This window comes from Aspergillus pseudoviridinutans (genome assembly GCF_018340605.1).
Source record: "Aspergillus pseudoviridinutans IFM 55266 DNA, scaffold_4, whole genome shotgun sequence".
Lineage (NCBI taxonomy): Eukaryota > Fungi > Ascomycota > Eurotiomycetes > Eurotiales > Aspergillaceae > Aspergillus > Aspergillus pseudoviridinutans.
In genome coordinates this window covers 2,914,643-2,936,715 of record NW_025091284.1, presented here as the reverse complement: position 1 = coordinate 2,936,715, position 22,073 = coordinate 2,914,643, and the positions used below count along the sequence as shown (strand labels likewise).

Here is a 22,073-nt window from a genome sequence, read left to right as displayed (position 1 = left end):
TCTATCTCTGCTTCATTATTTGCTAAGTTATCTCTCAGTATGCACCCGACACGCAGCCACAAAGGCACAGTCAAGAAAGCAAGCCACTTCTAAATCTTAATTTACCTCAAATTGCATCAAGGAAGCACGAGGATAACCCTCAAACACTGCCCTATGCCCTATAGTTTTACCCGTTGAGACCTGTCATGTGATTGTCCAGTGGTAGTGACGCGCTACGTCACCCGCGCTGTCAAACCCGCGTTAATTGATTCGCGACCGCGTCAAGGGGCGGTCGATTTGTCCGCTCAGCAGAGAGATGGCTGAACCACTGATATCCGTTCTAGTAATCTGTCGCTGCGATAGGATCTAAAATCAATTGAAGCTCGACATGAAAAATGGCAAGTGCCGCCATTTCTGAGATCGTGACTCAGTCCGCAAATCTGCGCGCGGAACTCAAAGAGTGGGAGAGGGCCTTTGCAGCGCAAAATGGTGGGAGGAAAGCTGAGCGGAATGATATTAAAAAGGTCCCTGAAATAGGTATGATAGTACACCTTCAGCTTCAGGTAGAAGAGAAACTGACACTGCACTATAAACAGCTGCCAAATATAAGGAGTACTCTCGACTGAAAGCGCTCGAATCGTCCTCGGGAAACCCAGACGATCCCAAGTCTGTCCAGTTAGAAGAACGACCCAAGAAACGCAAACACACATCCAAGGATGGCCCGGATACAGCTCAGAATACGTCTACGCCAAGAAAAACCGCCAAAGGTGCTTTTGAGACGCCATCCAAGAATCGAATCTCAAATTCCCACCCGTCCCAGGTCGATCCTTATATCTCGCCTACGGCATTGCGCAGACTCTTCAGTCCATCAACACACCGTACACCGCTGAAAGCAGCCATCGGTCCTACCCCTCAACGCGATGGAAAGGCTCTAGGTCTTTTCGACCTCTTATCGGAATCCGGCGGAAGCACAGCAACGCCCTCAGCAGATCGCGTGGCAAGCGTACGTACCGCAAATGTGCAGACCCCATCGAAACGAAAGACCATGGACACAATCATGGAAGAAGACGAAGAGGGAGAAGAGGAGAGCCCGAGAGCCGGACGCACCCCCGCATCGTCCGGGAAGAAGTGGATGCTGTCAGCGCTATTTGCGACCCCGACCACGCTCCGCTATTCCGCAATGGTTGAGGATCACAACCACATTACTGAAAAGAACCAGAGCTCTCAGGCCAATCCCGACGGCATCGCCAACGACGTGACCGGGTCCGAGACGCCGTCTTTCTTGCGACGGTCAAACTCAGCGCGATACGCCACCTCTCACTCTGCCAACCCCGACGGCCTGAGCCCGATCGCTGTGCGCAAACCGCCACAATTTGTCGGAAAGGGCCTCTCAGCGCTAGTGCAGGGACTACGCGACATGGAAGAGGAACGGCTGGAAGACGAATTGGACGTCCTCCGCGAGATTGAGGCGGAGCAGGCAGCACTGAACGTCGAAGTCGCCGATAGCCAGGCGCCCGCTGGCAACATCGGCCGGCCCTGGAAGAAGAAGGGGCAGAAACGTACAACGCGCAGGGTGCGCATGCAACCTGTCATCTCGAAGCCAACCTCAAAGCCGCAGGGCTCGATATCGGACGATGAAAGCGAACACCAGGCAGCCGATGAGGATGCCGCAGAGCTTGCAGCAGTCCCCGAAACACAGCAGCCGAGGACGCTCGACGCAGCGTTTGGTGAAAATCAAGATGAGAACTTTGACGATGAAGATGATCAAGTCTCGCTTCACACCATGTCGGAGCCAGACCTCGATTCCGATCCGGACTACGGGGAGGATACCAGACCTGTCACGAAGAGCAAGAGCTTCTCGGAGAAGATGAAAGAAGCTATCGGGGTTGTACAGCCACAGCCAGCAGAACGTCCGGCGAAAGCCACCAAGCCGGTGGTGGAACAAGAGGAGACCAAGAAGGTTCGCGCGCGCAAGGTGAACCCGGAGGCGCATGCAAACTACCGCTCTTTGAAGATTCGAAACAAGAACAGTAAAGGCCGGGGCGCTGGACGCTTTCGTAGGAGATAGGCGGGCGGTGAATTGTTTAAGGAAGATCTGCATCTACAGTACTCACGAGGAATGACTACCACACATACAGCATTGAAGATACCATTTGGCCATACATGCATTAGTCTATATTCTACAGCGTTATTCTATCTGGCATGCCTCATTATCCTGTAACAAAAGTGACCTTCGGAGTAATTCCAACCGTTAATCAGGAATATATCTGTCCCGTGCATATTGTAGCCGTCTCACTTGCGCCAAGGCATCTCTCGATCTGCCTTGTGGTTGGTACCCCCGGGGCCGATAAGGTTTTGATACTCTCCCGCGGAATGAGCGTTGTGCGCCTCGGTAGACTGGAGTCGCGGTCCGATCAGAGACCTCGGATTCTCCCCCAGCTGGCCGAGCCAAGGAGCCACCAGGAGTACTATCCTCGTACTGAACGTGGCGATCCCAATCCTCCAGTGACGTGTAAGGGCTGCGCAACCAGGCCTGCAACTCATGCAAAAACAAGCGCGCATTGTCTCTCCCTAGGAAATCGCGCAAGAGCTCTTCCGCCTGCCCCGCACTGCCCTTGATATCAACAGTGCGGAGAATCGCAATAACGTACTCGAGTAAAAACTCGGCATTATTCCCCCGTCGGCTTTCAAGTCGCTGTTGACCAGGCCGAGCCACCCGACTAGGGCCTGGTTCTGGCTCCCCTTCCGGATTCAAGAAAGTAAACACCCTAAGCTCGCGCCGTATCCATTTCCGTGCTCGAGAGACCAGCTCTTCGTCACGATTGAACGATTCTGGCAATAGTTCGCGGTACTGAGAGAGACGGTTCGAGCCGACTCTTAGAGAGTAGAGCTGATGACGGTAGATATATTGTCGCCGTACTAGGGGATCGTCCGGGTCCCGAGGCCGTGGGCTTTCTGCGGGTCGTCGTCGGTGGCGAGGACCACGGGGTAACCGCCCTCGGTGATGAGGAGGTATCGAGACGGGCGCATTGGTAGCGGAGGGAGGAACCGGAGGTAGCTTGTAAAACTTCGGTCCTTGAGGGTTCTCGAGCTCGTACTTGACAGTGCGAACATCGCTTTTGCCTAGGAACGTCAGTCTGAAGTGAACCGAAAGCGAGGTCTAAAGGCAGACATAGTGAGACGTACATAGCGGACAGTTGCGGCGCAGCTCCAGCCAGCTCACGATACATAAAAAGTCGAAATTCGCATGTGCGCAAGGCTCCGTGACAGCTGGTTCTGTGATTGCTTCCAGGCAGATGACGCATGGGTTAGCCACATCGTCACCATTGTCCTCTTGCGCTACTTCTTGGAGCGTTTTCTGCAGGATCTCCTGTCGCACGTCGACATCTCCAGACATCAGACATCAGACATCAGACTGATTTTCAAGTAAAGGGGATCGATCTGTGACAGTTTTGGTTAAATGGATGTCATCGGCGAAGAGAGAGCGCCGCTCGGTTGATACTACTTCTGCGGGCGTAGGTCACGTTGTGGCGGGAAAAACCAAAACCTGCGGCGAGTTGAGATTCACCAACGCAACACGCAACGCTGGAACCCATGGTGGAAAAATGATGAGGTCGGCCAAATCTGCCATTGCTGATAATTACTTTGCTCCTCTTAGCTCTGCCGCAAGTATGGCAAGAGGGAAAGCCAATGGAAATGGCTTCTCGAGCCTTGCGAATGGCAATCAACTTACCTCACGCACCATAACAGGGTTGAAGCGGTGGTCCATCATCAACAGAGATTTACCAGGTGCGAGATCTGTTTTCACCTGGACTAAATATCTTGAACTTCATTACTAACTCTCTACATACAACAGCGGTATCGCAGGTAAGAGCTATTCATGTGTACGACTTCGACAACACCTGTGAGAGCTCCCATTCGCAGTTGCTTCTCTATTTCGAAGCTTATATTGTGCAGTATTCCTGAGTCCCTTGCCGAATCCGCAACTTTGGAATGGMCCGACGATCGGATTTCTACAAAGCCTGGAAAGTTTCACAAATGGAGGGTGGTGGCACGACCCGGCATTGCTCGCAGCTACAGGAGAAGGCTTGGCCAAGGAGGAGCCGCGAGCTTGGAATGGCTGGTGGAATGAACAGATTGTGTGACTTAAAATGCCTTGGATGGTTTGGCATGGTTCGCTGACTGGCCGCAGGTACGGCTGGTCAAGCTGAGTATGGAGCAGAAGGACGCCCTCACAGTACTTCTGACGGGCCGAAGTGAGAATGGCTTCGCGGACATTATTCGGCGCATGGTGGACAGCAGAAAACTGGAGTTTGATCTCATCTGTCTCAAGCCTGAAGTGGGACCCAAGAGCGAACGCTTTTCAACCACCATGGAGTTCAAACAAACCTTCCTTCAAGACCTCGTTCTCACTTATGAGCAGGCCGACGAGATTCGGGTCTATGAAGATCGAGTGAAGCAGTAAGCCACTTTTCAGACGCCCGTTCCTGAGAGATCACTCATTTGTTGCTAGTGTCAAGGGCTTCCGAGACTTCTTCGAGGATTTGAACCGGTCACTGCAGGTTGTGCCAGCACCTCGGAAGCCGATCAATGCGGAAGTGATTCAGGTCGCGGAAGGATGCACCTTCCTCTCCCCTGTAGTTGAAACTGCCGAGGTACAGCGTATGATCAATTCCCACAATAAGTCTATCCGCGAAGCTTCATCGAATATGACCCGGTCGCCATATGGTCGTCTGCGCATCAAGCGCACCATTTTCTACACTGGATATCTTATATCTAACGCAGACTCGAATCGTTTGATCAGCCAACTACTGACCCCGCTTCTGCCCTCTGGGCTTGCTGAATCCAATGATCTGAAGTATATGGCTAACAGTGTCCTCATTACCCCGCGCCCTGCCCCTCGATCTATTCTGAACAAGGTCGGCGGCATTGGCAAAAAGCTCACCTGGCAGGTCACTGGGACTGCCGTCTTTGAGAACAAGGTGTGGGCTGCTCGAGTGGCTCCTGTTCCTGCGACGGAGAAGTACTACACAGAGAATCCATTGCCCGTGATAGTTCTAGCTGTGCGCAAAGGCGCTCGTCCTATTGATGCAGGCAAGATTCAGAACTGGCATCCTGTACCAGCCGAGAAAGCTCTGACTTTTGAAACTGTCGTCGGTGAGAAAATGGTTTTGCGTGTGGAAGAAGAGAACCCCCATGAGGGCGAATGGGAGAGTCAGTTCTTGAACAAGAACCGCAAGAGACGCCATCAGCAAGAACGTGATCAGGATATCCTGTATCCGCAATCCACTCAGAATGATGAGCTGCTATCCCAGACAAGGCCGCAGCCATACTATAATTCCCGTTATGGTGGAAACAGCCGCCATCATGATGATGGACCACGCCGTGGTGGCTCGCACCGCGGTGGTCGCGGCCGTGGAGGAGCGCCACGAGGTAAGGGCCACTCAAGTCGTGGAGGCGCGCGTGGTCGAGGCCGTGGGCGCGATAGCGGTCCTGCTGGTTATCGATCCTTGGATGATCATGGCGGTTATGATGGCGGTTACGAAGACAAGCCTGGACCAGGAGGTGCTGGACCTGTTATGAACTACTAATACTGAGCTGGCGATTAGGGTTTATTTCCGTGGGAATTGCTGCATCTTATTTGTCTTTGATAATATCCATTGTTCCTACGGTCGATCTCGGCGTCGGAGTCTTATCTGGGGTGTGAAATGATGCTTTCCAATTGATTGATCCAGCGTGACCGGCTTTTATGCTCGCCGTTTTGACACCCTTGAGAATTTTAGCATCTGGCTCAGGATCGAAATGCAAGCCGGACGTTATGTTGCAAATCACCAGCCATGGTATTTCCCATATTCTCTTACAATTAGCAACTAGGCGCTTGGAAGTGATACAAGATGTCCTGAAATATGTGGAACTTTTCTCCCTCTACCTGTTACATCCTACTGTGTCCCATGTTTCTGTCAGTCGGTTTCGGCTTATTGTCGCAGCCATCGAGAACGATTGGAATATGCAATTGAAGACCGCTGCAGGAGGCAGACCGCAGAAACAACCATGCATCAGTCCATCAGATCATCGGATCTTTTTGCCTGAAGAGTGGCGTTCTTTCTTTTCTTTCTGATTGAAACACACTACATAGATATTTTTTTCTAGTACCTGTCTGGAAGAGTTAGAACCTCCGAGTTATTAAGGGAGAAGGGGAATCGAAGATCCACTATCGGCTCCATGTCTATCCAGACTACTCTCTGTTCTCCCTTAAGATCTATCTATTCTTTACAACACATTCCTCAGATGATCCGAACTTCTCCATGCAACAAACATCCCCGCGCACATTCGGTCCGCATTTTCCCCTCTTGCGGATTCCAGTACATTAGCGCCATGTGGCTAATTAGACCCCTCTCGGCTGTCAAGCAGACCTAATCTAGGGGAAATGAGTCCATTCCGTTAAGGAACGAGTGTAACCTCGAACTTTGGCTAAAATCTGAGGCCGCACTGACACCGTACTGGAACTGGTCGATTCTTCGTTAGTTGGCTGTACTGCAGAATCGGAATGTCTGGTGACTCCCTTTCAAGCGTCGAGATGAGTCCCCGGCTAAAGTTGGACTCCCACGATGGCTTGGAGACAAATACGATTTAATTCTCCAATGCGCTTGAATTTTTACAGGCCCTTCACCTTGAGGGCCTTATTATCGTCGATTTTAGCCCCAGACGGCCTAATCAGCATGCTTCTGGACCGAAGTCCCATTCCCTACCGGCTGATTTCCGTCTCCAGGTTACTCCACGGGTTTATGGGAGATGCCCCTAGTCCTCATTGCACTTTATTCAGAATCTGCAGGGACTTCAAATAACCGAGCGTCCCCATAGCTGCGGAGAAAACGTCTGATAAGGTGTTACTTGTGAAGTGACACTTTTCGTTGAGCAATACTACTTCTCCCGAGCAGGCAGGATCTGTCGATCAGACGCCTTTCCTATTGCTTCAATACAAGGCAATGGTATGAGAATCAGTCAATCCGGACGATAACAATAATGATGCGTTCCTTCGTCCTTGGGAGTATTGTCCCTACTGTGCTGGGACTCGTTGCGCAGCATGTTTCTGTGGCCAACGAGAAGACTTCTCTCACGCTCCTTTATCAGAACAATCTGAATGCATCGGATGCCTCAAACCACATCAGTGCGATCCTACTTGACCCAATGTACCAGCAAGATGTGCGGGAGGCATGTCAGGAATTCGGAGAGACGCTGATCTCCCAAACAAGCCTCCAAGAACACAAAGAGGATTTCAAATATCTCTTCTCTTGGCTCACATACTCCGGAAGAACAACATCAGACGCACACTTTTACATTCGTGAAGGCGTACTCTCCGTTTCCAAAGATTCGGATGATTTCGTTGTCTCCAACTTTCCACCTCAAAATGCAAGGCTTCCTGTTTTATGCACCCAGACAGGCAACGATTCCGTGGTTGAGGACACAGACAGTCGTCCAAAGCAGCTGCGAGTAATGTCCGAAGGTAACTCGTATGTCGGTTTCCGCGATCAAAAGTCGTTTCGCTTCTTGGGTATTCCATATGCCGACCCTCCTCGGCGCTTCAAGCACGCAACACTCTATTCGCAAAAAGACAAGATTATTCGCGCGACCAACTATGGTTCTGCATGTGCTCAGAGCGGCGGCGGCAGTGAGGACTGTCTATACCTGAACATTCAAACACCCTACATACCCAAGGAGGGATCGCGTGAGGGCCTGAAGCCTGTCATGTTCTGGATTCACGGCGGTGGCTTTACTGGAGGAACAGGCGCGGATCCGCTTACAGATGGTGGTAACCTGGCATCACGCGAGGACCTCGTGGTGGTCACATTTAACTATCGGCTGTCGACACTTGGATTTCTGGCTATTCCTGGCACTGATATTACCGGAAACTATGGAATCTCAGACCAGATTCTCGCCCTTGAGGTACTACTCCCACTTCTCCCTATAGATGGGCCCAGGACTAACGGTCACAGTGGACTATTAAGAATATCGCGCAATTCGGAGGTGATCCAAAGAAGATTACCATCATCGGTGAATCGGCCGGCGCGGGCTCGGTCAGAGTGCTACTAGGGTCTCCTCCTGCTTCAGGAAAGTTCCAAGGCGCCATTGCCATGTCAAACCTGGGTGGCGGTGCTGGGCTCGGGCTGGAGAGCGACTACGCAACGACGTACAGTTCATATCTCACAGTTGACGAGTCCTATAAGCTAGCGGGTCCGCAAATCTTCTCTGAAGCAGGCTGCAACAGCGGCAGTCTGGAACATAAGATATCTTGCCTAAGAAATGTTCCTGCGTCAACCCTCGTCGGGTTGCAGACTGTTGCGCGTTATGTCGTCCAAGACGGTCATTATGTGACAACAAAGGAGCTCGATCTACTTCGGAAAGAGGTCACCACCTCCAATGTGCCGGTCATGTTCGGCATTGTCGCCAACGACGGCGCATCGTTCAGCACGTACCCCAAAACTCCTGTTAGTTCCGAGCTTGAAGGCATTCAAGCAGCCCTAGGTATCAGTGAGAAATACGCCCAAACTGTCATCCACTCGGGTCTATTCCCTTACTACGACACGGGCAATGTGACTCTGGACTCTTTCAACGTCTCTCAACGGGTAGCGACAGACTTGCAATTCCGCTGTATCGATCAGGCCACTGTATTTGCCGGTGTTGTCTCTGGAGTGTTCCAACCTTCATACTTTTATCAGATACAGAGGACAACCGGTGGGTATGACCCTAACAATCTCGGCGGCCCTCCTGCAACGCAAGGATTCCCGAATGGTGACCCGGAGCTGCCCTACTTTCGTCTTCATGGTGCAGATCTCCCTTGGGTCTTTGGGACGCTAACCACCCTGCGCGACCCTCTCGATCTTTTCTCAATGCAGCTTGTGTCTGCCTACTTTGCCGAGTTTGTTCGATCCGGCCAACCGAACCCTCCGCCGGAGTACCTCCAGGCGCGAGGGTATAAGCAGACGCTGGACGCCATCAACAATTTCGATCGATGGGAGCCGGTGTCTCACTCCGAGGGACCACTGCAGCTCCTCGATTATCCTAGTGTGCGAGCTCCTTTCCAGGATCTGGCTCAGTGTGAATTCTTGGGTTACCCGATCACATACTACTTCCATTAACTTTGACCGGTTGTCACGTAAACTAGACCAGATCCTTTGGAATGGTTACCACATAACACATTCTAACCAAATCGATTTCTCCCACATGTCGACGCAGAGAAAGCCATCGACATCATACATTGACGGGGCCATCGTCGACAACGCTTGTAAACGGTCTGACGCCGGGATCATAATCTGTATGCCCACCATATACAGATATGGCACGAACAATGCACCAAAACTAGAGCAGTAGAGATGCAGAAACCACAACTCATCCAAAGTGAATGTTTGCATGTATGGTCGTCACAGACCAGCACCCTGACAGAGATATCATAATGCCTGCCATTCGCTACCTGGGCTTATGAAATTCTCGAGAATCTAGTATAAAATGAAGCTGATATATAACATTTTCACTGTTGATACACCTTCACCATCATAGCATCCTTCGTCATAGAATCTGAACAAACGCGAATGGGGCCATGGAGACACCACTCCTCACTAACATATTGCTTCCTGCTGAGCTGCAACTGGAGCGATGGGTGATGGATTCTGAGATACTTGCCATTGCTACGTTCATAGCAGGTCTCCTTGTGGCCATTCTCGCAGCTTGTGGCAGCGCTGTTTGGGACATCCAGAAGATGCTGATGCTTTATGCGATCTGAGCAACTGTGACCAATCATTCATGTTATGCGTCTACAACAAGGATCGGGCCTCTTGTGCGTGGCAGGATGGATGCTATGTTTCCGCCCACTACCACTCTACTTGGTCCCCAAGACGTCCAAATATATATATCAGTAGTAGCATAAATTTCATCTATCGTCTTGATTCATATTGTAATTGTTGAATCATTGTCAAAAATTGGCATCCAAGCACACAGATCTCCCAACCAGAAACGAAGTCATCACCCTGCTATGTCCATATCCCATCCATGTGAGTGATGATTCCAATACCACACACAAGTAAAGTAAAAGGCAGAAACAAAGGGGCATCATCTTTTATACATAATAAGAAATCAAAAAATCCGTGCAAGTCATCTAACAAAAGCTGAATGTACACCTGCAATTTCCAAGTGCCTGTGGCAGACAGCTCCAACTCGTCCTTTTCATGAGTCTCGAAATTCCTTTCCATACCCGTTTCCCAGTCCCAGTTGTCGTATTATTCGTGCGGCTTTCGTGAAAACATGGCGATCAATTAAACATAGAACATGCGTCGTAAAAAACATCAAAAATGCATGAGTGGTGCGGATCGTGGCGCTTATTCTTCATCCGTCAACTGCCTTATCAGGCTGATGCTCAGGATCATCACCAAGAGACCTATTGTTACGACCACTAAGAGGACGAAGCCGAACCAGCCAAGCACCATGGCGGAGGTTCCAACCCCAGACCTGACGCTCCCGTTGCCCATGTCCTGCGCTATTGTTGTTGCAGCAACTGATGCTGTGTGCTGCCATAGGACCGACACGAGCACAAAGACAGATGCGACGAAGATGAGTGCCAAGGCAGCTTGGGAGACGGGGCGCGAGGGAAATGGTTTGACCTCTCGTTCTGAGCCGCTGGAATCGATCTCTTCGTGCCAGCCGGGGAATGTGGCCAGGAGGATAAAGCAGAGGAAGGCCAGGATGACCGCAACGATACTGTACGAGTGAGCAACTGCCGCGCGAACAGACGGGGGATCAAAGGACTTACAGCAAATAAGGGAACACGACTGCGTCCTTGAATGTCGATGCCACCCAAATTAGATTCAATGGATCTTGGTCGACGGTTACAATCTCTGCCAATGCCGTGGCGTTTGAGTTGCAGATGTAGGCTCCGCCAGATGGTTGAACGCAGATACCGAAATATCCCACGCGGACCTCCATTTCTGCACCACCAACAATATTGGCCATCGCTGTCACCACGCCAGGATCCACCTGCGCCTTGTCGAAGACTGGGCTATAACGCTGATAGTATAAAGAGATCAAAAAGATATCCGGTATTTGCGGCGATGATGACGAACAACCGGCCAGTAGCAAGGCTAGGATAAGTTAGCGACATTCCGCACGACTTGTGGCAGACGGAGAACTCACAGAGAAGAATGATCGCCACAGCAATGATAATCATGAGTACATGATGATAACCAATCATTGGAATAAACCCTGATGCCTGGTCAGTATACTCCGATACTAAATAACTGGGAAGGGCACTACATACGGGCAAGCCCGGCGCCAATTCTGAGAGGCATTGCGGGAGCAGGTTCGGATCTCCCGTGCGTCTTTCCTTCACACTGAGTAACTCACTTCTCGGGCTCCCGAGAAGGAGTGCCTATAGCACCGCTGCTGGTCACTATACGGCGAGGGGCGCGGTCACAAGACGTTTCTGAGCCAGTCGAACTTGGTGGCACGCAGGTTGACTGAGTACTGTCACCACTATGTACTGTCTTGTAGAAGATCTTGATCACTGAGATAAKATAAGATTCCCAGATGAGTCGACGATGCTGTGACAACGTGGTGGTATGGAATGTGGATGTTGTGGATCGAGGCTCGGATGGGTCACTCGAATAGCTCAATGCGATATAGTCGACGGAGCTTTTCAAAGAATGTGGCTTCCTTCAAAGAACGACACCTGATTATTTGCTCAAGATGGTCAGAGTCTCGACTCAAAGCAGATTGGGATATCAGATTTGGCGAAGTTAGGTATGTGCCAAAAGCAGGCAAGTATGAGAGAGGGTATAGTAGGAAGAAGGATAGAGGGGAAAGAGAGGGAAGGGAGCGTAGCTGGACAAATCCACGATTGCGGCCTAAACCTCCTTCTCTGCTTCTAATTTTTCACAACGAGGGACAGTTACAGCATCAGGGTCCCGGTGGTGACACAGATCATGATGATGCTGTGCTGTACCTGGTGGCTGGGAGATTATCCCCATACAATGCAGGAGGCTGGGCCAACGCCTTTTGTTTACGCCGCCCGTTCCCCGGTAACCATGTCTGACCGCCTGCACTTTCAGGCAACCCAGCTAGTGCCCTGTTGACCCACTCATTGCACTATACCTTGATAGGACTAGCTCCATGGCTTATCAGTAACATGATCGATCCAGCCTCGCGATTTTCAGGTGTCAAGGACTCCACTGTCAGCAATAGACAGGCACAAGAAGATTAAAGGCTATCGATTGTTCGTTGTCAGTCACAATGATGGAAAAAATAGAGACCAAGGACGAATCTGTTCTGTATGTATATTACTCTAATTTAATCATGTCTTTTCTCTTGCAATGTCAAACACCTCCCAAACCTTGTAACCCAACAAGACCGCCCAATTCAGATATGGTTATACCAAAAGTATCAATGCAAAATAGTAGTATGCAATTGGTTCCAAGTACGCCGTTGTACCCCGTTCAGTTAATGTTCACTCGTCCATGCAAACCAACAGATTCTGCTCCAACAACCGGAGTACATCTGTTATCTGGCGTACAAGAACTTTTCCAGATTAATCGGTTCCTGCGGATTGCTGGTATCGTCGCCATCCTCCTCATCGTCGGTGTTGGGAATAATCAAGTCTTCACTGCCCTGAGTAAAGGTTGTCGCGGAACGTTCAACCAGGCTGGGGGGGACCAACGTCTTTGTCTGGGGCAGGGCATTCACAGATCGAGAACGAGCAAGAGCAGTTTGACCAAGGCGCTGCAAGGGAGTGAGTCGGCGCCGCGGGGACGGACCAGATGAGGTTGACGACGTTAGAATGCGGGATGAGCCAGAGTTACTCTCCTTAGCCTGGGGCTTGAAGACGTAATTTGACAGCAATGGTTTGCCATCTTTCTCGTCTGACTTATACGCTCCGGGCGAATCAACACCTTCCTTGGAGTCGCCGGAACCGTGATCAGGGTCAGGAAGGCGCGTCATTATCTGCTCCGCAAGCTCATCAGAGAAAACTTCCAACGTTGATTTGCGTTTGGTTCGAGCAGCCTTCGAGCCACTTGGACTGGAGCTGTTGGTGCAAGGCTCGAAGAAACGACTGCGGCAGTCTGCACGCTCCGGCAAGCTTTCTTCCTCAGTGTCGGCGCAAAGGCGTTGCCGCTTGGCCGGTTGAAAAGTTGACGCTTTAGCCGCGCGAGCCAAGAAAGAGGTACGCTCCACACTTCTGACCAAGGGACTTGATAATCGGTTGGAGGGACCAAGAGCAGACGCCGACCTTGTAAGGCCTGCCTGCAATGGCGCAGGACTACTCTCCCAAGAACTATTGGCATGACGCTCCAGGAGTCGTTGCTGACTCGGAGAAGGTGTTAGACTGTTTGGGTCTAGTTCAGCCAACGGCATCCGCTTTGGAGTAAAGAAGGCGCTGATGGGCTTCTTTGGCTTCAACTCTGCCGCAGAGCCGAGCGTCTGCCGCCGAGTAATTCCGCTTGGCATCTTCCCAGGGGCTTGGGGTCTTAGCATAATTCGCTCTTTCGTCGTTGGATCCAAGTCGCCAAGTGCAACTCCCAGCGCGATTTCCGCATCCACATCGCGCCCGATAAAGGGCAGCTCCTCCAGGTTCACATCCTTTCCGGGTGGAGTCAAAGGGACGAGCTTGCCGGCCTTGGGACAAAAAACTCTCTGGTATAGGAACGTGAGCTCAGCTTGCTTGAAATTCTCAAGGTAATCAGCGGGAACGTGAAATTGCCCGTCAAATTGTAGCATACGAAGTGCTCTCTCAACGTTCTTGTACTTTCGTATGCTCCGATAAGCTGTTTTCAGACCCATTCTGGGGATGTTGGGTAGATAATCGCAGCCACTGAGGATACACATTCGTCGAAAGTCAGCATCTGTCCATCCTATTAAGCTAACCTCGCGACAGGCCGTGAAGTCTGCTCGATTAATCTCAATGCAATCGCCATGTTGGTCGAGTTTAGACAGCAGTCTCTTGGCGCCGAAGACAAGTAAGTCCGAGTCTTCAGATATGATACCATTGATGATACCCTGCCGTTCAAGATATACCAATTGTGCGTCTGCCTCGTACGGCGCGACGACGTATTGGACTTCCATCTTCTTCAGTTCCTCGATCAATTGGCGAGCCATATAAGGAGTCACATCCACGGCCTTTTGTAGTTCTTGGTAGGCCTCTGCCATACGACCCTTTCGTTGAAGCTCCAATCCAAGAGCCTTACTCGCCTGCCGCTTCTGAAGCCGCTCGGACTCTGTACCGGATTTACTGGGGAGATCGTCTCCATCGAAGACAAGGTACGGGGTAACCCCGAAGTAGAGGAGCATGCGGACACGATTGAGGACGAATTCGACATGTCTGGAGAAAAATCAGTCATGGCCTTGCGGAGCGTCTTGATTGTGATCACGTACTTCGTCGTAGGCCTGTCGAGAACGAGATCAACAGCACAGGCAACAGTGCCGCGATGTAGCCAGCCATACGCATCAACCCCGAGGGTTTGCCCTTTGAACTTTTTCACGTGGCATGGCTTCTGAATTGATTTAAGAAGGCCATGGAGTCCTGCATAATAAATCAGTTTCTCTGCCATCCATCTTGGCGATGAGGGAAAGCTTACCTTTAATGCCCATGGTGGGCACTCTTGCAAAGGCAAGACACTCCTGCCGTTCACTTATCCGGCCAAGACGGGCATCAGCTCTGGTGTTGTTAGGCTGAAGGTTCGAAGAGTCTCAGGGCGTGGGGTGCTGGGATGCTGCGTTCCTATAAAAGAGGGATCAGCGACAGTAGTCAGCCACCCTGACCAACCGAGCCGAGACAAAATGCTGGTCCCTGACAACGAGGCTGGAATGTTTGTTCCTTCTTGTCTCCATCGACGCGCGAACGCGGTATATCGAGAGAGCAGCTCTGATTGGGTCAAGGGAGGCGGTCACTACTTCCGTCATCACCGCCTGCTGATTCTGCCGTTTGTACCAGAAAATTATCAAAAAAGGAAGTTTCGACTTTGCCGATGGTAAATTCACATAGACTACCCCTCGACATCTGGCAAGCATAGAAGCTTGGAAATCGACACAATGCCCAAGTCTTTCACGAAAGTACACAAGCATATTTCCAAGAAGCGTGGTGTGATCGATGCGCTCCATGAGAACAGCAGAGATGCGAAGAGATTGCGCCGAGCCAACGGAAGGGACGATCGAGTAGCTCGAGTCTCAGCATTGATGGCCCGTGGAAGACAGTCCTATGGTCAGTACATACTTCAAAGTCCTCTGCGGATTTGATTGAGCTGATTCTAAGACCCTCTCTCTAGTTGATCGCGTTACGTACTTCCAAGAAACCGTTGCCGAAGAATCTAAACCGTTTTCAGAAGATGATATGAAGGATTTGGTCGTCCGGTATGTCTATGCCGTTACTTTTTCTTGCGCAGTCGCATGCTAACATCTGCATCGCTAGGTATATTAACCGTAGCGTCCCTGAGATCGAACAATTACAGAGTGAGCGGAGGAAAGGCCGACCTCCAAGCAAGCGCGAGGAGGCCTTACTACAACGGACAGAGGTTGAGAACAAAGAGTTCAAGACTGGATTCTGGATGCCTGACTTAAGTCAAGAAGATGTGATCAAAGGCCTCGCATCGTGGAACGGAGACTGGTCCGCTCTTAGCATGATGAAATTCATCAGAATTACCAAAGACGGTGGAAAACAGCCATCGGCTTTTCCACCCAAAGGTCTTTCATGAGGCTGGTTTCCTTCTATCCATTTTCTTTGGTCTTCTTTTTATACATAACGAGGCGGATGATCTTCGGCGATGACGCTACATATGACAGATTACAATTACCACTTGTACATGCTGCAGGCACTTTGTTGTGCACCATCAGTATCTTTCAAATATTCCAGCTTAGAACGTGACCAAATTACATCGCTCTGCAAATTGAGCATGAAGTTATTATACTATACGGCCGCACTTGAGTCGTCAAGTAGATATACTCCATATCTTGCCCTAGGTTACCATAGAGCTTAAATGCGGACGCCGTTCGACACCCAAAGGATTAAAATCTAATGCAGATAAAGCACAGATCTAGTACAAGTAACTGGAAGGCGAAGAACAAAAACTTTTTTTTCTTGTCTTCTCTTGTATAAGTAGGCTCATCCTGTAGAGTATAGTTGGGTCAGCGGAAATGGCAGAAGCTTTCTAGTCTTGGCGGGCGGGTCGGAAGGTTAACATCATCGGTTCGCCTCACGCCAGCTTCAAAACTTCCTCTCTCTCAACTTCATACCATCTTATTACAATTTTACTATCTGCCATTTTTGCGCATCACATTTTCATCAATCTTTAAGATGCTTTCTCTTCGTACATTCGCACGTTCCGTGCCTCGCACACTCTCGCGGTCCATCGCTACCACCTCCCGGTCCTCCTTCCTGTCAGTTCCCAAGAATAGCTTTCTGCAAGCTTCCTTGAAGCAGGCTACAAAGCCCTCCTACGCTGCTTTCTCTACCTCTAGTGTTTTCAGACAATCTCCTGCTGAAGGTAAAGATCTCTATAAAGATTTTCTTCCAAATTATCTATGGAGGGAAAGACAGTCTTAAATTTTCTCTTCGCATCTTCATTTATTGATCGGGCGCGAGGTCCGGTGGCTTCGCAAGGATGGCTTCATTGAGCAAAACGTCAAGCTAACGTCCAATGTCTTCAACGCAGGTGACATCGAACTTGTTGCTAAGCTTGAGGATGAAATGAAGCACGAGAAGGCCTCCGGCCTTGAGGATCTGGAGACCTCGGTCCAAAACATCCAGTATGTTCTTCAGAACAACTCCTGGGAGGTGAGTATACGAACCACAACCATCATTAATTTCGACACGGACTCACGGATTGTACACAGGTTAAGGATGTTCCTGGTGAACAGGAAGTTGTGTTGACCAAGAAGTTCGGCAAGGAGGAGTAAGTATCTCTCAAAGAGGACCTTCCGGCTCCTTCGCTAATACTTCCATCTACGGACAGGATCCGACTCACCTTCACCGTCGCCGACCTTCAGAACTTGAGCGAACAGGAGGATTTTGATGACAGCGCTTTCACCGATGAGATGGACTTCCAAGGCCATCAGCCCGCTAACCAGGGTCGCGGTGCCTCTGGTGGTGTTGCTCAGCACCCCGAGGATCGCATTGCTCCCGCTGACCGGGAAATGGAGGATCTAGACCGTGATATGGAGCCCAGCTTCCCTGCTCGTGTCAACGTCACTATCGAAAAGCCCGGCAACGGTTCTCTCCTGATCCAGACCGTTGCCCAGGATGGTCTGTTCCAGATCGAGGAGGTGTCTTACTTCTCCAAGCCCGACCTCGCCCACGCCCAAACTGCCGAGCAAGACTGGGCCAGACAGAGCCTCTACGCTGGTCCTCCTTTCGAGAACCTCGACGAGGACCTGCAGACCTTCCTCGAGCGCTACCTCGAAGAGAGAGGCATCAACGCCGAACTCGCCAACATGATTCCCGACTACATTCAGGTCAAGGAGCAGAAGGAATACGTTCGCTGGCTCGAGAGTAAGTTTGATCACTGCCGTTTATGTGTTCACTCGTGTAGCTAACACCGTTGGTCGCAGACGTCAAGAACTTTGTTGCCGCTTAAATACCGAAGTCCTCGTGGCGAAAATCTGCTCTGAAGTCCTTACTAGGTCTTCTCGTACATTGTATCAAAACCCATTGGGAAATCATAACTACTTATCCGCTATTCCCCCATTTGTGTATCATTAGAAACGAGTTCAGGATCATATGTTGTACGTAGTTCACATCTAATTGAAAACGTTAAACCACGTTAAACCACTCATTCAAGTAGGTAGTCCCAACATATCGCCGAGTTTGCCATGGTAGCGTAGAGTGACACGTAAAATGCGAGTTTTCGTATCGGATCCTTGATTCAACTGCGTGGCTTATATACAGCCTAACCAACACGTATAAACGCCTTTAGTTCGCCAGCATAAACCAATGTTTCCGCTAAGAACAGAACTCCGGAAATCCCAATATCAAGAACCCAACCATGAAAGAGAACAAATGCCTAGAGGAAATGCTCTTAAAATTCCATGCTTTCTGATTTTACCTCAACCGGATCTTCATTTCCTCGTTTGCCCACGCGTTCCTCTTTGTTCAGAGAAGCGATGAATGAACGGAAGTAGTCAATATATGGCTTGAGGCTCGTCTTCTCGTAATCTTGCAATTTGCGACTTCCTTGGGAGTCGCTAGGCGTGCTGGTTTCGCCCTGGACAGATTCAGCCCCTGCATTACTGCCGGAGTGTTCGGCATCCCATGCATCAATCTCCGCCAGTAATTGAGTGACTGTTGGGACGGAAAGGGGATCGAATTCGTCCGCCTTTTTAGCGTCGATAGGAACACAGACACGCCCCGTACCGGGATGGATGACGAAAGGGCTCTTGAGCAAATGGATCATTTTCTTGCTGACTTCGGCGTCGAGACGCGGGTATGTGTATTCCAGTACGATATCCTGTTTCGCGTCTCTCAGAGTGGTTGGGTTGAGAGTGCTGCTCTTGCCAGTCTTAGCAAGCGCGTCGATGTCTGCCCATTTGTTCGTACTGGACCGGTCGGGCGACGAGTCCCATTTCTTGCGCAGCGCGTCATTCAGTGTCTTGTCCGGTAGCAATGAGAGAAGGCGCTCCACTTGTTCTGAGCTTGCAAACGTATCCTGGTCGACAAGTGTAGTTTGAGCGAAGAACGGTTTGAGAATTTCAAGACTACGGGACATATGTGGATGTAATGGCCGCTTCATATTCACGCGCTTCCCGCTTTGAGACCCTCCTCTCACAACGTCGAGATAGCCGGCAATAGCCCTTCGCCGGTCATCGGGGAGACTGCGAGCACGCGGATCGCACACCCATGCGTGAGCACCACGACGACCTGAGTATACCCAAAGGATGTGCTCGAAGCCAAAGTCTTCACGCAAGGCAGTATCCACCACTTTCATTGCCATAGTCACGAAAGTCCAACATTTCCGACAGATATTTGCCTTGGTGCAGCAAGACCGAATGTCGTCATAATCCGTCAAATCAATATCGAACACTAGCTCTTTGGAGATTGGTTTCATCTGACCGCCTCGTAGCGTTTTCCGGTCCCGCGGGTTTGTGTTATACACGGGGCCGATCTCAAATCGCGAAGGGTTCATTTTCAAGATGTCCTTACGGAATCTAAGGGAAGTATTTGTCAGGAATCGATGAATATAGGTGCACAGCTTCCCTCACTTACAGATCTGCAGTCGCGTATGATTGATAACGAAGATATGCGTCATTTTGAAGCGTAAGAGCGAATTCACGGTTCCCGAAATCAGGAGAGGGAATAATTCCATGGTTCAGCCATTGAAAGAGGTAGCGGAATGGAAACAGACGCTGATAGAACGCGAGCATTATATCTGTGTCGACTTGTGTCGATTGAGGTGCGGGCCTGAATGTACATTAAATGTTAGTGCCCAGCTCAAATGCTAGAACAAAACTGCACTTACTCCGAAGCAGTTGGGGGTGCTGTCGACTCATTTTGCACTTCAGGAGCATTCGTAACTGGAAATTCCTCGTCGTTGTCCTCATCGCTGAACATATCTTCTAGCCTCACGCCTGTTGCCTGGTTTTCTCGCGCAGTTGGCGCTTCTCTAGTGCTAGAATGCGCATCCGTCCCAGGGGCATCAGGGAGGATCTCATCATCATGATCGTGAGCAGGCGATTCAGTGGAGGAAATTGAGTGAGGCATTATGTATGATGAGCAGTAGGATAACCTTAGGGACTCTCTGTCCTACAACATCATTCATGCCACATCCATCAACGCGAGACGCGTCCGAACGCGTGCCTCTAATTGAACGGGACACCGAAGTGACCCTTATCAGCCCTAGCCCTTATCCTTATCGATATATCACGTGATAATGCACGTGATATTGATTGACCTGATAAAGACCTACAACCGCAAACGGTCATTTTCCCTGGAAGTCTCATGCAACCACAACCTCGCCAGGAACGATCTCGTTCCCCTTTCAACTTCCGCATGCGGAATCATTGTAAGGTCCTTCAACTTGTCGTCAGAGATTTATTCCTCTGTCTAGCCCCTCTCTGGTGGTATGATGCCTACATCTGCCCTGATTCTCACGAAGATATCCAATCAAGAGAGATCCTCGTTACATCCAGAGAAAGGCTCCATCACCTTCGCCTTCAAATGTTCCCTGGGGTTCTTTTGCCATCGTAATTGAGCTTAGAAGAATTTATTGGCTGAAAATGGTAGCAGTGAGCATACCAGAGATTTCGACATGGATCTGATATGCGTCATCGTCGATCAGAGGCTTTGTCAAAGCGTTTGACAACACTGGCAGCAGGCAGTAGCCAGCGTTTGGGCATGGAGGCTCTCTTCTCTCGTAACGAACTGAGCAGTGCTCTAGCCTCCACTTACATGGACTTCAAACTATGGAGATTCGCTCAGGCTGCTGGATTGACTCCTGTACCTTTTGCTTCTCGTTGCTGCTAAGCTTTTCTTTAACTTCTGCAGGTAGCATTGTATGGGCGTACCCATTTCAAGCTCCACATTCCAGTGTTACGTCAGTCGCCTTTCTGCAGTGTGGTTCGACCATCTCAGATTGAGGCTCCATGGCGGCGCTCAGGTGTGGGCGGCTTGTTCCTGTTTTTGCGTGGGGTGCCTTTTTCGTGACAAGATCTCAGTATCCGTGAGGACTCCATTCGGTAATGCTGGTTCATGTTACCTTTGTCTCACTAGATGATGTTGGTGACGCCATCACTTCTGGTCCCTAGACTTCAGTGCCTCCTCTTGTTGCCCCATTTCTTGGGAGGTCGAGAAGGGTATCCTCGGACTTTCACCCGAATGGCACTCCGAGATGTCACATCGATCTCCTGGTCTTGACACACGACACGCTCCCACGTAGGAGTTTTTCTTCATAGCATTACATCGGTACCTCAATTATCCATGGTTCGATGGGGTGTTATCAGCCTACTCAGGCTGAAGGCGAATCAACTTTCAAGTTACCTGGGACCAGATATTGGTCGTCATCCTCGTTGATCGTGGATACGACATGGTACCACTACCATTATCAGTAATCTCATGAAAACAGAAGCGACTCCACCCTCAAGATATAAAGTTGAGTTCCTCCTGCGATCCTGACTCCTTTCCTTCTCAATTCTTTCTTTCGCCTTTTCGTTAAAGAAAGTCGCTCGCTCTCAGACTTTTCATTCGTTTTCTTCCTTGCTTCCTTCGGGAGTTGTCATTTATTGCTATCAGGAACTTCTGTGTCAATATCAAGCAATTAATTCTCAAAATGGTCAACGCTGGCATTGCACTTGTGGCTCTGGCCGGGCCAGCCTTTGCAGGCATTCTGCCAAACAAGGGATTTGACGAGGTAAGCGTAGACCATCCCAGTCTCTCCTACCTCCTGCGTCGCAGACCACTAAGACATTGCTGTAATAGGGTCATTCTAGTGATTTCGGTCATCCTAGTCCCATTGACTCTGAGCCTCAGCGGTTTACCAAGACGAGAACTTTCTTGACCACAACCTGCCCAGGTATGATGTTCCACCTGACCTTTTCAAGCTCATGTGTATTAATACTCTTATCGCAGTTACTCATTCGACAGTCACTTCTGGCACCAAGACTTTGACTGTTCCTATCACTCTGACTCAGACAATCACCGTGACTACCACTACCGTTGAGTTGAACAACGAAAGCCCAGTGGTCGTGCCCAGTGGAAGTGGAACTGTGTCTGTGTCCACCCAGTCTCTGGTTCCGACTTCTGTTCCCACTCAAAACGTGACTACTATTTCGCCGCCTCCATTGACAACAGGTGTCCCCGGCCAGAACACTACTATCAGCCCACCGCCCCAGACCGCTCCTTTCGCCAACAGTACTGTTCCATCTGTTCCCACTGTTGTTCCCACTCAGCCGGTTCCTGTTGCCCCTGGACAGTCTTCTGTTCCTGCTCAGTCTTCTGTTCCTGTTCAGTCTTCTGTTCCTGCTCAGCCTTCTGTTCCTGGCCAGTCTTCTGTTCCTGGCCAGCCTTCGGTTCCCAGCCAGCCTTCTGTTCCCGCTCAGCCTTCTGTTCCTGCTCAGCCCTCTGTTCCTGCTCA

The 22,073-nt window shown here is 50.3% G+C and overlaps 10 protein-coding genes across 10 annotated transcripts in view; 6 read left to right on the top strand and 4 right to left on the bottom strand.

Annotated features, from left to right (window-relative positions):
- Positions 1-374: 374 nt before the first annotated feature.
- Positions 375-2,047, top strand: sld2 (the record flags this gene model as incomplete). Its single annotated transcript, XM_043302356.1, has 2 exons — positions 375-516; positions 576-2,047. The coding sequence occupies 2 exons, from the start codon at positions 375-377 to the stop codon at positions 2,045-2,047; spliced, it is 1,614 nt and encodes a 537-aa protein (XP_043158291.1).
- A 183-nt stretch (positions 2,048-2,230) lies between these two features.
- On the bottom strand, positions 2,231-3,376 carry Asppvi_006452 (RING finger domain protein; the record flags this gene model as incomplete). The annotated part of the gene is made up of 2 exons (XM_043302355.1): positions 2,231-3,102; positions 3,166-3,376. The coding sequence occupies 2 exons, from the start codon at positions 3,374-3,376 to the stop codon at positions 2,231-2,233; spliced, it is 1,083 nt and encodes a 360-aa protein (XP_043158290.1).
- Positions 3,377-3,584: 208 nt separating this feature from the next.
- On the top strand, positions 3,585-5,570 carry Asppvi_006451 (rRNA 2'-O-methyltransferase fibrillarin-like protein; the record flags this gene model as incomplete). Its single annotated transcript, XM_043302354.1, has 5 exons — positions 3,585-3,768; positions 3,836-3,883; positions 3,937-4,118; positions 4,172-4,440; positions 4,493-5,570. The coding sequence occupies 5 exons, from the start codon at positions 3,585-3,587 to the stop codon at positions 5,568-5,570; spliced, it is 1,761 nt and encodes a 586-aa protein (XP_043158289.1).
- Positions 5,571-7,002: 1,432 nt separating this feature from the next.
- On the top strand, positions 7,003-9,116 carry Asppvi_006450 (putative carboxylesterase; the record flags this gene model as incomplete). Its single annotated transcript, XM_043302353.1, has 2 exons — positions 7,003-7,923; positions 7,974-9,116. 2 exons carry the CDS (start codon positions 7,003-7,005, stop codon positions 9,114-9,116), a joined length of 2,064 nt encoding a protein of 687 aa, XP_043158288.1.
- Positions 9,117-10,349: 1,233 nt separating this feature from the next.
- Positions 10,350-11,315, bottom strand: Asppvi_006449 (Fig1 domain-containing protein; the record flags this gene model as incomplete). Its single annotated transcript, XM_043302352.1, has 4 exons — positions 10,350-10,728; positions 10,781-11,108; positions 11,161-11,229; positions 11,285-11,315. 4 exons carry the CDS (start codon positions 11,313-11,315, stop codon positions 10,350-10,352), a joined length of 807 nt encoding a protein of 268 aa, XP_043158287.1.
- A 1,207-nt stretch (positions 11,316-12,522) lies between these two features.
- On the bottom strand, positions 12,523-14,607 carry Asppvi_006448 (putative exonuclease; the record flags this gene model as incomplete). The annotated part of the gene is made up of 3 exons (XM_043302351.1): positions 12,523-14,338; positions 14,392-14,539; positions 14,595-14,607. The coding sequence occupies 3 exons, from the start codon at positions 14,605-14,607 to the stop codon at positions 12,523-12,525; spliced, it is 1,977 nt and encodes a 658-aa protein (XP_043158286.1).
- A 441-nt stretch (positions 14,608-15,048) lies between these two features.
- Positions 15,049-15,707, top strand: Asppvi_006447 (translation machinery-associated protein 16; the record flags this gene model as incomplete). Its single annotated transcript, XM_043302350.1, has 3 exons — positions 15,049-15,217; positions 15,282-15,366; positions 15,425-15,707. 3 exons carry the CDS (start codon positions 15,049-15,051, stop codon positions 15,705-15,707), a joined length of 537 nt encoding a protein of 178 aa, XP_043158285.1.
- A 599-nt stretch (positions 15,708-16,306) lies between these two features.
- Positions 16,307-17,585, top strand: Asppvi_006446 (MAM33 family protein; the record flags this gene model as incomplete). The annotated part of the gene is made up of 5 exons (XM_043302349.1): positions 16,307-16,496; positions 16,665-16,786; positions 16,846-16,904; positions 16,965-17,500; positions 17,560-17,585. The coding sequence occupies 5 exons, from the start codon at positions 16,307-16,309 to the stop codon at positions 17,583-17,585; spliced, it is 933 nt and encodes a 310-aa protein (XP_043158284.1).
- Positions 17,586-18,026: 441 nt separating this feature from the next.
- On the bottom strand, positions 18,027-19,705 carry Asppvi_006445 (DNA primase subunit PRI1; the record flags this gene model as incomplete). Its single annotated transcript, XM_043302348.1, has 3 exons — positions 18,027-19,152; positions 19,211-19,405; positions 19,464-19,705. The coding sequence occupies 3 exons, from the start codon at positions 19,703-19,705 to the stop codon at positions 18,027-18,029; spliced, it is 1,563 nt and encodes a 520-aa protein (XP_043158283.1).
- Positions 19,706-21,269: 1,564 nt separating this feature from the next.
- cspA (putative cell surface protein) overlaps positions 21,270-22,073 on the top strand; it is a gene marked incomplete at both ends in the record, with an annotated part of 1,070 nt that continues 266 nt past the window's right edge. Inside the window, 3 exons of the mRNA XM_043302347.1 lie at positions 21,270-21,350; positions 21,419-21,512; positions 21,569-22,062. Coding sequence (XP_043158282.1) covers positions 21,270-21,350; positions 21,419-21,512; positions 21,569-22,062 — 669 coding nt within the window. The remainder of the gene's footprint in view (positions 21,351-21,418; positions 21,513-21,568; positions 22,063-22,073) is intronic.